At 44.5% G+C, this 15,843-nt stretch overlaps 1 protein-coding gene across 1 annotated transcript in view; it reads right to left on the bottom strand.

The window, feature by feature from the left end:
- reep3b (receptor accessory protein 3b) overlaps window positions 1-15,843 on the bottom strand; it is a 96,216-nt gene that overhangs the window by 53,948 nt on the left and 26,425 nt on the right. Inside the window, exon 2 of the mRNA XM_056297047.1 lies at window positions 2,647-2,719. Within this exon, the coding sequence (XP_056153022.1) occupies window positions 2,647-2,719 (73 nt within the window). The remainder of the gene's footprint in view (window positions 1-2,646; window positions 2,720-15,843) is intronic.

The following is a 15,843-nucleotide window of genomic DNA, read 5'->3' on the forward strand; positions in this document are numbered from 1 at the left end:
GGCCGTCCGGGCGGCGTAGCGGTCTGTTCCGTTGCCTACCAACACAGGGATCGCCGGTTCAAATCCCCATGTTACCTCCGGCTTGGTCGGGCGTCCCTACAGACACCCCATTGGCCGTGTCTGCGGGTGGGAGGCCGGAGGTGGGTATGTGTCCTGGTCGCTGCACTAGCGCCTCCTCTGGTCGTCAGGGCGCCTGTTAGGGGGGAGGGGGAACTGGGGGGAATAGTGTGATCCTCCCAAGTGCTACGTCCCCCTGGTGAAACTCCTCACTGTCAGGTGAAAAGAAGTGGCTGGTGACTCCACATGTATGGGAGGAGGCATGCGGTAGTCTGCAGCCCTCCCCGGATCAGCAGAGGGGGTGGAGCAGAGACCGGGACGGCTCGGAAGAGTGGAACGGATACAATTAGGGAGAAAAAGGTGGAAAAAAATAATTTTTAAAAAAAAGAAGAAGGTCAGGACCATGGCTATACATGTGAGTGTATGTGTACAATGTAGATGTGTGCAGCACGGGGTGTAGTGTGTGTGTAGATACTTTGGTCGTTGTCGTAAGTTTTAAGTTCTGTTTTTGTGCTGCATTTCCATAAATCCATGTGACTCCAGAGTCAATATTTTGGCACTGTTGCCAAATTGAAATTTCAACCTTTTAATGATCGTTTGATTGACAAAGCATTGTGGGTACTGGTGTTAAATAAGGGCAGACAGACATCTGTGCTGACACAGCAGAGGGGCGTCAGCCCATCATCCAGACAGGGTGCGAGAAAGGGAAAGACCGAAAAAGAACAGAACAGAGCGGGCACCACCCCGTGTCACATGCCTGAGCTTGTACGATGAGTGGCTGGGCGTGGCACAGCCTGAACACTGAACCGCAACAACCAAGACTCACGCACACATACACACACGAATACACAGCAGGTTGTCAGATCGAATCCTCAGATTTGAATACGCTTCATAGTTTGAAAAAAAAAGTCCTTGAATCCTAAATCATGATTTGAACAGGAAACTGCATCACCGTTGCTTGATCATTATTAATTTAAATCATTCCAAGTATCATGTAGAGTATGCAGCAAGTTATTCATCCATCTTCAGCCACTTCTCCGGGGTCAGGTCGGGGTGGCAGCAAGCTAAGTAGGGCACTCCAGACCTCCCTCTCCCCAGCAACGTCCTCCAGCTCCTCCTGGGGGATCCCAAGGCGGTCCCAGGCCAGATTGGACACGTAGTCCTTCCAGCGAGTTGTGGGTCTACCCCGGGGTCTCCTCCCGGTTGGATGTGCCCAGAAAACCTCCAAAGGAAGACCCCAGGAGGCATCCTGATCAGACGCCCGAACCACCTCAACTGGCTCCTTTCGACATGAAGGAGCAGCGGCTCTACTCCGAGCTCCCTCCGGATGTCCGAGCTCCTCACCCTATCTCTAAGGCAGAGCCCAGACACCCTACGGAGGAAACTCATTTCAGCCACTTGTATCCGCCACCTCACCCTTCGGGTCACTCCCCAAAGCTCATGAGCATAGGTGAGGGTTGGAACGAAGACTGACTGGTAAACTGAGAGCTTTGCCTTCCAACTCCGCTCCTTCTGTTTCTCCTGAAACAACTTGTGTTTTTCTTAAAAACACAACTGATATCTACTTCAAAGAAGTGGTGGTTGATTTGTTGCTGGTGAATTCTCTTCATGGTGGGACACCTCCAGCCCACCAGGTTGGTACACTACAGCCTTGTGGGTCTATTCTTAGTTTTTAATCAAACTTTTTTATCCTTTACAAAAGCAGCATCACATGGCTTCCACATCTTCTGTTGGTTTATGAACTGATAATAAATGTTTGCAGAGGGGACATTAAGCAAGCATTTTGGTTTGTCTATAATTACAATCATACATGTGGGTGTCCGGCTGGTGTGGTGGTCTATTCCGTTGCCTACCAACACGGGGATCGCTGGTTCGAATCCCCATGTTACCTCCGGCTTGGTCCGGCATCCGTACAGACACAATTGGCCGTGTCTGTGGGTGGGAAGCCGGATGTGGGTATGTGTCCTGGTCGCCACTCAGCTCCTCCTCTGGTTGGTCGGGGCGCCTGTTCAGGGGGGAGGGGGAACTGGGGGGGAATAGCATGATCCTCCCACGCGCTACGTCCCCCTGGCAAAACTCCTCACTGTCAGGTGAAAAGAAGCGGCTGGTGACTCCACATGTATGGGAGGAGGCATGTGGTAGTCTGCAGCCCTCCCCGGATCAGCAGAGGGGGTGGAGCAGAGACCGGGACGGCTCCGAAGAGTGGGGTAATTGGACGGATACAATTGGGGAGGAAAAAAAAAGGGGGGGGGGGGACTCATACATGCGCTGATGGTGCCATGATGTGACAAGGCCACTAGTGTCAGAGCACGGTGCTGCACCTGGCCGATACTGAATTTACCTATTACCAAAATAAAGACGAAGTTACACATCTGTTAGAATTTTGATAATTCTAATAGGTCTAGGTTCAAATTTGATTTCAGATCATCGGCAGCCCTAAAAGACAGACACAAGAGCAAACATCTAAGTACTGGTAAAATGCAGTGGACACACACACATAACGGCCAGCAAACAGATGTGCACTCTCAGACACGCACACAGAAGTCAGTAGGAAGCTCTGTGGTGTAGTCAGTGCACTCGTGTACTCACATACTCCTTGACATTTTTGGTCTTGACAGCTTTGTAAGAGTAGTATGCAGGGTACAGCGTCCCAAACACCAGCCTAGAGGGATAAAGAGGACAGAAGACAACAACATATTTGATCAGGAATCAGGAGCACTTTGTCGTTTCATTTCACGTGCTTGCGTACATGAAATGAAACGAAATGCCGTTTCCCCCAGCCCACAGAGACACAAACACATCCAAAAACTACAGGAACACACATACCCAAACTAGCGCACATATCCAAACTAGCACACATACCCAAACTAACACACATATCCAAACTAAACAAAAAATCACTGTCCAAGGGAACAAACACCAGCCAGGATGAGTGTTGGAACCGCCGGTCTGCATGGGCTAGCAGTTAGCTTAGCCTGCCCCGCTTCCGTGTCCTGTCAGACCGCCCTCGGCGTTTCCTCCTCGGGCGCAGCTCCAGGCAGGGGCCGTGGTCCTGGGACCCACTAGACGAAGCAGACCAAGCTCTCCCAGCTAATCCAGCGCCAGCTCTCCCAGCCAGACACCCTCAAGACACCTCCCCGCACTCCTCACGACGACATCAACACCACAGTCAATGCCAGGGGAGGCCGCCGCCAGACCGTCCTCGGTGTTATCGGAACACCAGTCGGCAGGGGCTAGCAGTTAGACACTGAGATGTAATCAACAAAGAGCATCCTGACATAGGTGTTGGGTCTTTCCAGGCGAGGGGGCTGTATTTAAAGCCACACAGATGATGTCCTACATCGATCTGTTTGCCCAGTAGGCAAACTGGTGTTGGTCTACATCAGCTGGGACAGTGTCATGTGGGCGAGTACCAGACCTTCAAAGCATCTTGAAATGACAGGGGTGAGAGCCACTGGCTGATGGTCATTGGGACAGGTTACCACAGGTTTTTTGGGGACAGGCACGATGGCGCTGGATTTGAGGCATGCGGGGACTGTGCACAAGGATAGAGAGAGTTTGAAAATGTGTGTGAATACTTCTGCTAGCTGGTCAGCGCAGGGCTGGAGTACACGCCCTTGTACACCATCAGGCCCCACTGCTTTCTGTGTGTTGATGCTGCGGAGGGTCTGCCACACCTTTGGAGTGTGTAGACCAAGGGTATGTGGGGCCCTCAACAGCTTGAAACCGACTGGAGGTTGGTTATTGTCTTTGTCCTACCGAGCAAAGAAGTCGTTGAGTTCCGCTGGTGGGTTGACAGTGTAGTTGGCTGGTGTATGCTGTGTGTTATTTACCCTTTTGTCCTCTGTGACGGCCTGGATGCCTTGCCACATTCTCCGTGGGTTGGAGTTACTGTTTGTAGTTGTGTTTTGCAGATCTGATACCTCTCTTAAGGTTTGCTCTGGCGATGCAGTAGGCTGTGAAGTGTCTCCTGATTTAAAAGCCATGTCTCTTGCCCCGAGCAGCCGTTTGACTTCGCTGTTCATCCATGGTTTCTTGTTTGGGTACACTTGGATCCTTTTGCAAACAGTGACATTGTGCGTGCAGTAGTTAATGTATGACACTACAGATGAAGTGAGTGTACCCCTCCAGGTCTGTCTGATGGGCAAATAAACTCCATTCTGTGTGTTCAAAACAAGTCTGCATATTGGGGGGAGATTGAGCGGCTGATGCTCTGGTGCAGTCAAGACAACTCGTAGCTGAACATGCTCAAGACTGTGGAGATGACAGTGAACTTTAGGCCACACCCCTCAGCACTGCTCCCCATCACGATATCCAGCAGTCCTCTATCGACCGTGAAGACCTTCAAGTTTCTGGGGACTAACATTTCCAAAGACACGAAGTGGGAGACCAACATCATCTCCATCCTCAAAAAGGCCCAGCAGAGGATGTTCTTTCTGCAGCCATTGAGGAAAGTTGGCCTGCCACAGGAGCTGCTGAGCCAGCTCTACACCGCAGTCGCTGAATCTGTCCTGCACACATCCATCAAGGTCTGGTTCAGAGCAGCAACAAAACAGTAGAGGAACAGACTGTAGCAAACAGTAAGGACAGCAATCACTGGCGTTCCCCTGCCCACCCCGCAGGACCTGTACACCTCTAGATCCTCAAAACAGCCATGCAGAATCAGCTCAGACCCCCCACCCCCCACCCTGTTTGAACTCCTACCCTCTGGCAAGTGCTACAGAGCGATTTGCACCAAAACCAACCAGACACAGGAACAGTTTTTCCCCACAGGCCACCTCTCTCATGAACACTTAACAGCGTGGTGCAATAATGTACACTTATTATGTAAATATGACACACAGCCCCCTCCTGGTCAAGATGTCCCACCTACACATCTCCGATGTGCAACACCTCTTCTTAAACCATACGTGCAATAACACACATACAGCTGCTGTATACTGGTTACAAATTATCATTGTTATTGCTCTAATTATAACATAAGTATATAATATAGTATAGAATTATATAATAAATAAAAATGATAAATATATAGTATATATAGTTAGTATACAACTATGTAATCTAATATATAAGCATAATAAGTAAAAGAAAAAAAGATAAATTAGTATATAATACATTTGCAATACAATATCATATATAAGCATAGTAAGTTATTAATCATTCAGCCATAACAAAACTCTGTATAGTCGTGACATACTTGTTGTGCAGTATTCTGTTTAGTATTCAACTTATTTCTTGAGTTCTTATGTGTTTTGTGAGTGGCATATGCAAGTACAAGAAGCTGCTGTAAACCGCAGCCAAAGTCCTCGTATGCATGGGCACATTCGGCCGAAAAAGTTAATTCTGATTCTGGTTCTGATAGCCAAGGTTTACAAAGAAAATATTTACTTCCGGTCAAAACCCCACCCGCAGTTTTACCAGAACCATTTGGGTTCTTTATCTTCCCTCCGATCAAGGCATTTTGGAAACCACTTGACCAGAATATGATGACTCGGTGCTTCCTCGACAACAGGCTGCAGTAATGGAGGCCAGAGTGTATTTAGGTTTTGGCTCCGATACTGATTTCCGTCCTGTCTACACTTGCTGCATACTCTGTAGCATGTTGTATTCTTCGTTTAGAGTCAGTATCCATCAATTACCACCAAGTTATTAGTGTTGTGTGTTAAGCTTTAGCACCCAATACGTCCTGCTTGGTGTCTACCCAATGTTCTGCTCTGTACCAGAACTACAGCTAGTCTACTCACACATGCTGTATTCTACTCACACATGCTGTATTCTACTCACACATGCTGTATTCTACTCACACATGCTGTATTCTACTCACACATGCTGTATTCTACTCACACATGCTGTATTCTACTCACACATGCTGTATTCTATTTATTAGTGTTGTGTGTTAAGCTTTAGCACCCAATACGTCCTGCTTGGTGTCTACCCAATGTTCTGCTCTGTACCAGAACTACAGCTATTCTACTCACACATACTGAATTCTACTCACACATGCTGTATTCTACTCACACATGCTGTATTCTACTCACACACACTGTATTCTACTCACACACACTGTATTCTACTCACACATGCTGTATTCTACTCACACACACTGTATTCTACTCACACATACTGAATTCTACTCACACATGCTGTATTCTACTCACACATGCTGTATTTTACTCACACATGCTGTATTCTACTCACACATGCTGTATTCTACACTCACACACTGTATTCTACACACACATGCTGTATTCTACTCACACATGCTGTTTTCTATTCACACAGGCTGTATTCTATTTATTAGTGTTGTGTGTTAAGTTTTAGCACCCAATACGTCCTGCTTGGTGTCTACCCAATGTTCTGCTCTGTACCAGAACTACAGCTATTCTACTCACACATGCTGTATTCTACACACACATGCTGTATTCTACTCACACATGCTGTATTCTACACACACATGCTGTATTCTACACACACATGCTGTATTCTACTCACACATGCTGTATTCTACACACACATGCTGTATTCTACTCACACATGCTGTATTCTACTCACACATGCTGTATTCTACACACACATACTGTATTCTACTCACACATGCTGTATTCTACTCACACATGCTGTATTCTACACACACATGCTGTATTCTACTCACACATGCTGTATTCTACACACACATGCTGTATTCTACTCACACATGCTGTATTCTACTCACACATGCTGTATTCTACTCACACATGCTGTATTCTACTCACACATGCTGTATTCTACTCACACATACTGTATTCTACACACACATGCTGTATTCTACTCACACATGCTGTATTCTACTCACACATACTGTATTCTACTCACACATGCTGTATTCTACTCACACATGCTGTATTCTACTCACACATGCTGTATTCTACTCACACATGCTGTATTCTACACTCACACACTGTATTCTACACACACATGCTGTATTCTACTCACACATGCTGTATTCTACACACACATGCTGTATTCTACTCACACATGCTGTATTCTACTCACACATGCTGTATTCTATTTATTAGTGTTGTGTGTTAAGTTTTAGCACCCAATACGTCCTGCTTGGTGTCTACCCAATGTTCTGCTCTGTACCAGAACTACAGCTATTCTACTCACACACACTGTATTCTACTCACACACACTGTATTCTACTCACACATGCTGTATTCTACACACACATGCTGTATTCTACTCACACATGCTGTATTCTACTCACACATGCTGTATTCTACACACACATGCTGTATTCTACTCACACATGCTGTATTCTACTCACACATGCTGTATTCTACACTCACACGCTGTATTCTACACTCACACGCTGTATTCTACACTCACACACTGTATTCTACACTCACACACTGTATTCTACACACACATGCTGTATTCTACTCACACATGCTGTATTCTACACACACATGCTGTATTCTACTCACACATGCTGTATTCTATTTATTAGTGTTGTGTGTTAAGTTTTAGCACCCAATACGTCCTGCTTGGTGTCTACCCAATGTTCTGCTCTGTACCAGAACTACAGCTATTCTACTCACACACACTGTATTCTACTCACACACACTGTATTCTACTCACACATGCTGTATTCTACACACACATGCTGTATTCTACTCACACATGCTGTATTCTACACACACATGCTGTATTCTACTCACACATGCTGTATTCTACTCACACATGCTGTATTCTACACACACATGCTGTATTCTACACACACATGCTGTATTCTACACACACATGCTGTATTCTACACACACATGCTGTATTCTATTCACACATGCTGTATTCTACTTATTAGTGTTGTGTGTTAAGTTTTAGCACCCAATACGTCCTGCTTGGTGTCTACCCAATGTTCTGCTCTGTACCAGAACTACAGCTATTCTACTCACACATGCTGTATTCTATTCACACATGCTGTATTCTACTCACACACGCTGTATTCTATTCACACACGCTGTATTCTATTCACACACGCTGTATTCTATTCACACATGCTGTATTCTACTCACACATGCTGTATTCTACTCACACACGCTGTATTCTATTCACACACGCTGTATTCTATTCACACACGCTGTATTCTATTCACACACGCTGTATTCTATTCACACACGCTGTATTCTACACACACATGCTGTATTCTATTCACACATGCTGTATTCTATTCACACACGCTGTATTCTATTCACACACGCTGTATTCTATTCACACATGCTGTATTCTATTCACACACGCTGTATTCTATTCACACACGCTGTATTCTATTCACACACGCTGTATTCTATTCACACACGCTGTATTCTACACACACATGCTGTATTCTATTCACACATGCTGTATTCTACTCACACACGCTGTATTCTATTCACACACGCTGTATTCTATTCACACACGCTGTATTCTATTCACACAGGCTGTATTCTATTCACACATGCTGTATTCTACTCACACATGCTGTATTCTATTCACACATGCTGTATTCTCTCCAGGCTCTCCTCCACCTGCTCCCTACTCTCACCACAGATCACAATGCCATCCGCGAACATCATCGTCCATGGAGACTCCTGCCTGATCTTGTCCGTCAACCTGTCCATCACCATGGCAAACAAGAAAGGGCTCAGAGCCGATCCTTGATGTAATCCCACCTCCACCTTGAACTCATCTGTCATTCCAACCACACACCTCACCATTGTCACACTGCCCTCATACATATCCTGCACCACTCCTACATACTTCTCTGCAACTCCTGACTTCCTCATACAATACCACACCTCCTCTCTCAGTACCCTGTCATAAGCTTTCTCTAAATCTACAAAGACACAATGTACCTCCTTCTGGCCTTCTCTATACTTCTCCATCAACATTCTCAAAGCAAACATCACATCTGTTGTGTTTACTCTGTTCTAGTTTTTTTTACTCTGTTGTAGTTTTTTTTACTCTGTTGTAGTTTAGTTGAAACTGTTGTAGTTGTGTTTACTCTGTTGTAGTTTAGTTGAAACTGTTGTAGTTGTGTTTATTCTGTTGTAGTTTTTTTTTACTCTGCTGTAGTTTAGTTGAATCTGCTGTAGTTGTGTTTACTCTGTTGTAGTTTTTTTTACTCTGTTGTAGTTTAGTTGAAACTGTTGTAGTTGTGTTTACTCTGTTGTAGTTTAGTTGAAACTGTTGTAGTTGTGTTTACTCTGTTGTAGTTTTTTTTTACTCTGCTGTAGCTTAGTTGAATCTGCTGTAGTTGTGTTTACTGTTATTTAGCTTTGTTAACTGCGTGGGTTTCCTCCGGGTTCTCCGGTTTCCTCCCACAGTCCAAAGACATGTCAGGTCCGGTGAATCGGCTCTAAATTTGTTCCTTAAAAATCATATACTAGTAGCTGTGCGCCCCCCCCCCCCCCACACACACACACACACACACCTTTTTTTGACACCGTTCAAGAACTATATTGCGGGGTGGAACTAGATGGAAAAATAGTATTTCACAGACTCGGGTAAAGATCAGTTGCAGTGATGAGAGCTGGTGGGTCAGCATCATTTTATAAAAGGCAATGGAAGGCATGATTTGGCACATTTAGCAGATGGACCAATAATGGCCTAATGTGGATATATGGAAAACTACACTGCTGCACCGACGTCCAGTAAATTACCATACAGTACTGTAGATACCTGTGGTTGTGGTTAAGTGGTCACTGTATACCGTCTACTGATAGTCCTTCAAGCTTTCTCTCTACCCCGCCTGCCTGCTGTGTGAATAACACACAGGCACAGTGAAACTTAACAAGGGCGCTCTGTTTTAGCTCAGTCTCAGCTGAGCTCCATAAATTCTCTCTCGGACACAGCACAGAGAGACACATACTTCTGCATACCAAGACAGTACCTCTCTGTTTCACTTCAGTTCGTTTTCCTACCACTTCCAATTTCCCACTCCTTGTTCCTTCAGACCTTCTTGCTCTCTCCTCCCTCTACCCATTTCTTCATCTATACGCTTCCCTCAAACTCACATCTCTACCTTGCTTGCTTCTTTTAACCCTCCACCCTTCTGGCCCTGTGCCCTCTGGCTGAGAGAGCTACCCATTTCTACAGCACAGCCCCTCCTCCTAAGCTACATGGTATGTGTTCTGCACAAAACATAGGTGGCTTTTCAACTCAGGAAGACAGACCGCCACTCGACAGCTCCAGCACACAAGCGGGACCTGGCAAGCACTTTCTCTAGATTCTGGAACGTATCAGGTTTCGATGGGTTTTTAAGAGACAAAATTCAGATCATACGCTGGAATAGCTTTTTGGGTGTGTTTTTCTTTTGCCCTTTGATGTATAGCCAGTTGAAACACAACACGAGAGGTTAGAATTTAATATGCGGCAGGATCGTCGAGAAGTGAGCGGGAAGGGGTATAGTCGTTGGTGCAGACTACAGAGCTAAAACATTAGGTAGGTGAGAAGAATTAGTCTATACTTGATTCTAGGCCACATTTTAGCCATTGGTCAGGCTGACAACAGCATGCAAGGATGTGGCTGATAATATCACTGCAGAAGCTCATGCCTGAAAGAGGGGTAACATCTGAATGGTTAATTATTTAATACAAATGATACATTGGTTTGAGTTTATATAAATTATCACAATGATCTGAGGACCTCACCAAATCATCCAATTGGCAGTAGCAACGGGTGGTGTGTACAAAGGGCATCTTGTGTAAGAATTTGCAACCTCAGAATCATTTTCAACAGTAACCTCTCCTTTGAACATCACATCAACCAAATCACCAGAACTGCATTTTCCACTTAAAAAAAACACATTTTGCCAGGCCATCACGCTCCTTCTCTGCTGCCGAAACTGTGATCCGTGAAAAACGGAAAAATAGAGTCTACACACTAGTTAATGCTCCTATGAACATTTAATGGTATATCATCAAGTGGTGTTTAGAGCGTTTAAGCTCTTCTTCAGACTTATTTTTTGCAAAACTTCTATCCATGCCTTCATTACATCCAGGATTGACTACTGCAACAGCATTCTCCATGGCACATCATCCAAAGTCGTAAACAAACTCCAGTACATCCACAACTCTGCTGCTCGCCTGCTCACCCACTCCCCCGACATCACCCCGGTCCTCCAGAATATCCACTGGCTCCCTGCCCCAAAATGGAGTCAAAAGTCCGTCTCCTCACTCACAAAGTCCTTCATAACCATATCCCCTCCCTACACCACTTCCCTGCTCCGCTACCATACTCCTTCCTGCAGACCTCGCTCCTCCGATGTCAGGACAGGACCAAGCATCAAACCCAGGGCGACAGAGCCTTCTCCTTAGCTGCCTGGAACTGCCTCCCCAAACACATCAGACACTGCACTGTTCTGTCCACGTTCAATCATTAACCAAACTCACCTTTTCAGTATTGCTTTTACTCACACATCTGTTCCTGAACGATATTATTTTTGTGAACCCATAAGCTCTAACAGCATGTTCCCAAAGCCAACATAAGTTATGTTTCGCTGACATTTTGTAAATAAAAAAAACCCCCAAAATATAGTATTTGCATAAGCATTCAACCCCCACACATCAATACTTTGTAGAGTACCATTTTGCTGCAGTAACAGCCATGATTCTCTTGGGGGTAAGTATGTACAAGCGTTGCACATTCTTCTGGAGTAATTTTTGCCCATTCCTCTTGGCAGAACTTGTACAGGTCTTGCAGGTTGGTGGGATGGTGCCTCTGGACTGCGATTTTCAATCTGTGCCACAGATTTTCAATGGGGTTGAGGTCCGGACTTTGACTTGGCCATGCCAAAACGTTCACCTTTTTGTTGCTGAGCCATGCCATTGTTGCTTTAGCCTTGTGCTTAGGATCATTGTCCTGCTGGAAGGTGAACCTTCTCCCAAGCTTCAGTTTTATGGCAGACTGCAACAGGTTTTCTTCCAATATTTCCCTGTATTTAGCTCCACCCATTCTTCCCTCAATTTGAACAACGTTCCCAGTATCTGCAGATGAAAAGCAACCCCATAGCATTATGCTGCTGCTGCCATGCTTCACTGTAAGGAGGGTGTTTTTTAAGGCATGAGCAGTGTTAGGTTTGTGCCACACATAATGCTTTGAGTTTTGGCCAAAAAGCTCAACTTTCATCTCATCTGACCACAAAACCTTTACCCACATCCTAACTGGATCTCTCTCATGCTTGGTAGCAAACTCCAAGCGTGCTTTTATATGCATAGTTTTGAGCAATGGCTTCTTTCTTGCCACCCTCCCATACAGGCCAGATTTATGGAGAGCCCATGATATGGTTGACTCATGCACTTTTTCTTCAGTTTCAGCCACTGACCTCTGGAGCTCCTTCACAGTTACTGCAGTATCATGTGCGGCTTTCCTCACCAGCCCACATCTTGCTTGGACACTTAGCTGTGAGGGACGGCCTGTCCTACAAAGCGTCTGGGTGGTGTGATGCAGCTTCCTCTTTCTGACAATGGATCCAACAGTGTTCCGTGGGTCATCCAAACACTTGGAAATTGTTTTGTATCCCTTTCCCGCCTTCTGCATTTTAATCTCGTTGTCTGTTACTTCAGTATTATGCTGCCTTGTCTTCACTTTCTGATGGAGTTCACACCCAGCTAATGAACTTTACACAGGAGGCCTTTATACCCACAAACCAGAGCATTACTTTAATATCTTACAGCTGCACACTAATTATGTCCAATCATGTTAACCTGAGTTTGTTTTAGGAATAATTTGTCATTTGTGTAAACTTGGAGCTTTCAGAGCACAAGGGGTTGAATACTTATGCAAGCACTATGGTTTAGTTTTTAATTTATTAATAAAAAGTCAGCGAAACAACTTATTTTGGCTTTGGGAACATGCTGTTAGAGCTTATGGGTTCACAAAAATAATACTGTTCAGGAACAGATGTGTGAGTATCTTTTATAATCCAGAAATTAGTGATGACTGTCAAGGGGGTTGAATACTTCTGCAAAGCACTGCATGTGTTTTAAGTGTGTTATATATTTTTGGTGTGTTGCTTTTATGCTTATTTTAACTCATGTAACGCGTCTTTGTGCACCTTGAAAAGTGCTCTATAAATAAAATGTATGTTATTTTTAATTGAAGAACCTGTTATTTATTACTAGTCATTGTTATATGTGATATGTATTTGGTTTGTGGAGGACAAGTGACCCCCCCCCCCACTTCCAAACCATCCCAACAAACTGTCAACCTGTGGAAACTGGTATAGATTAAACTCTGGTGTATAGATTAGGGGTGTAAGAAATTATCGATACACTCGAGTATCGCGACATTATCTTTTGTGATGCCGTATTGATTCTCAAAACCACTATATCGATTTTTAATTGTTTACATGTAAAGGTTCGTGCCAAACATTTTGTGTTGTGTGTAAGTAACCCAACGACCGCTAGACAACAGTGTTGTAATCTATCTTCAACCATTTGACTCTTCCACTCCAACACAACGTAAACTGAGACAGGAAGCAGTATAAGCACAAAGAATACAGGCTTATGACATCACAATATATCACCTTTCTTACAGTATCGCAATATATTACGATATATTGAATCATAACCTCTGTGTTGTGATACGTACCGTATCACCAGATTTTCACCGATACACAGCCCTAGTATAGATGGTTAACCCATTTTCTGCACATCTACAACATACAGACTGTGGTTAGAGCATCACAAATAAACATGCAGACACAAGTGTGTGCCAACCTTCATTCAGACCAAAATCCTCAAAAGATCACAAACGCATACAATCCGTGTGTTAATATGTTATGTGTTAATAATCACCTCACTTATTTAACAAGCCAACAACAGAGTTCCTTTTGTTTTGGTAAAGTTGATTGCACCTCAAGTTGTGGAAGTTTAGATACTAAGAAACTTTGTACAATTAAGTCATCAAGTCACTTTGCTACAGTACTGCTAGAGAGCATTTCATTCATCTTCAGCTGCTTCTCCGGGGTCGGGTCATGGTGGCAGCAAGCTAAGTAGGGCACTCCAGACGCCCCTCTCCCTAGAAATGCCCTCCAGCTCCTCCTGGGGGGATCCCAAGATGTTCCCAGGCCAGATTGGACATGTAGTACCTCCAGCAAGTTCTGGGTCTACCCCGGAGTCTCTGCCCAGTTGGCCGTGCCCAGTAAACCTCCAAAGGAAGGCGCCCAGGAGGCATCCTGATCAGATGCCCGAACCACCTCAACTGGCTCCTTTTGATGTGACGGTACAGTCTTGAGGAGCTCCTAGAGAGTATTTGACTTCTAAAAATAGCATTTGGCTTCTAACAGCCATTAGCATGATTAACTCAGAAACGTTAACACTACTGAGCCACCCTGCACACCCATGGCATCACCAAAGGTTATCGCGTTAGGACAGTGACAAATCAGATATTTGGCCAATGACAGTTGAGACTAATTTTTTTCTTCTATCTGCTTGTTTATTATGCTACATACTTTCAATCAATTGCACATGCAATTAATTGGAAGTACATATGACGCAACTATCAACTGACCGTAGGGCAATGTTGACAAAATCAAATAACATAAAAAATGTTTTACCAAGTACCTCGATATCAATGTTGTGGCAATATTTTCGGGATGACTATTGGTGCTTTTATCAGCCATTTACACAAGAGTAAATTTTGAAAACTAATCATTAGTAATGTGCATGATAACCACGCAGGTAGAGACAACCGTTGTTCATTTCACTCAGCAAAAACAGTTTAATTGGTTCAGGAAATGCATCACTTCACTGTAATGCAACCTTTTAGGGCCCAGACACACCAAACCGACTAGTGGTGACAAAGGCCAACTGTTGCGTTGCCTCACGTCGCCTGCCGTCTGGGCCAAAAAGTAGCACCTGAACACACCGCAAAGACTACAGCTGACAGCCAACTAGCATGTATGTTCTGTACTAATTCGCCAAGCTGAACAGCCAATCAGACTGATCTCTCTCACCGACAGGCTCTGCCAAATGTTGAATCGGCCGAAAAACTGCCAACAGGGGCCCGACTAGTGCCAACAGTGCAGTACACACCACAAGTCGACACAGGACACACCACAAGAGTCACAGACGCTCACCGATGGCCTGACACTGGCCGTCGGCCTGGTGTGTCAGGGATCTAAGACCAGGGGAGTGACAACAGTTAAGTTATATCACGATACTGCGATAACCAAATTCCCAATAGCTCATCTCATATGTGGATATTGATCTCATATCAATATATTTCCCAGCTCTACTTGGCAGATAATGAGAACCACACAGTTCCCTCCTCAGGCGTTACAGACACAATGCCTACACAACATTGTGAGATGTTGTTGAGGACGTCCAATAAATCATGATACATCTAACTCTGTGTTGTAATGAGGTCGAGGATCCGACCTGCCCTCTCAGCACAATCAGGACAAGACATGGGCTTAAATCTGTCCCCTTCACATGCCACTTGAGTAATTCATTACAGTAATAATCAATGTTGTTTAGTTTCAATAAAATCAATCACATTTTGTAATCCTTTAAATACTGACATATAACTTTATTTCCAAGCTCCAAGTTTGATTAGGCAAGATAATTATACAAAAGCCACATCATAACAACAACCACCACCTCATAATCACTGACAGTTTCCACCAAGGTGTTTTTATGCAAGTAATGAAAATGTGATTATGAAATCTGAACGCAAACCCAAAATTCAACTCCCGCCCTTGACCATTCTATCGGACGGGCTACACTTGTGGCCATGTAGAACTGGTTATACTGTCATTGA

Source organism: Lampris incognitus, chromosome 17 (genome assembly GCF_029633865.1).
Source record: "Lampris incognitus isolate fLamInc1 chromosome 17, fLamInc1.hap2, whole genome shotgun sequence".
Lineage (NCBI taxonomy): Eukaryota > Metazoa > Chordata > Actinopteri > Lampriformes > Lampridae > Lampris > Lampris incognitus.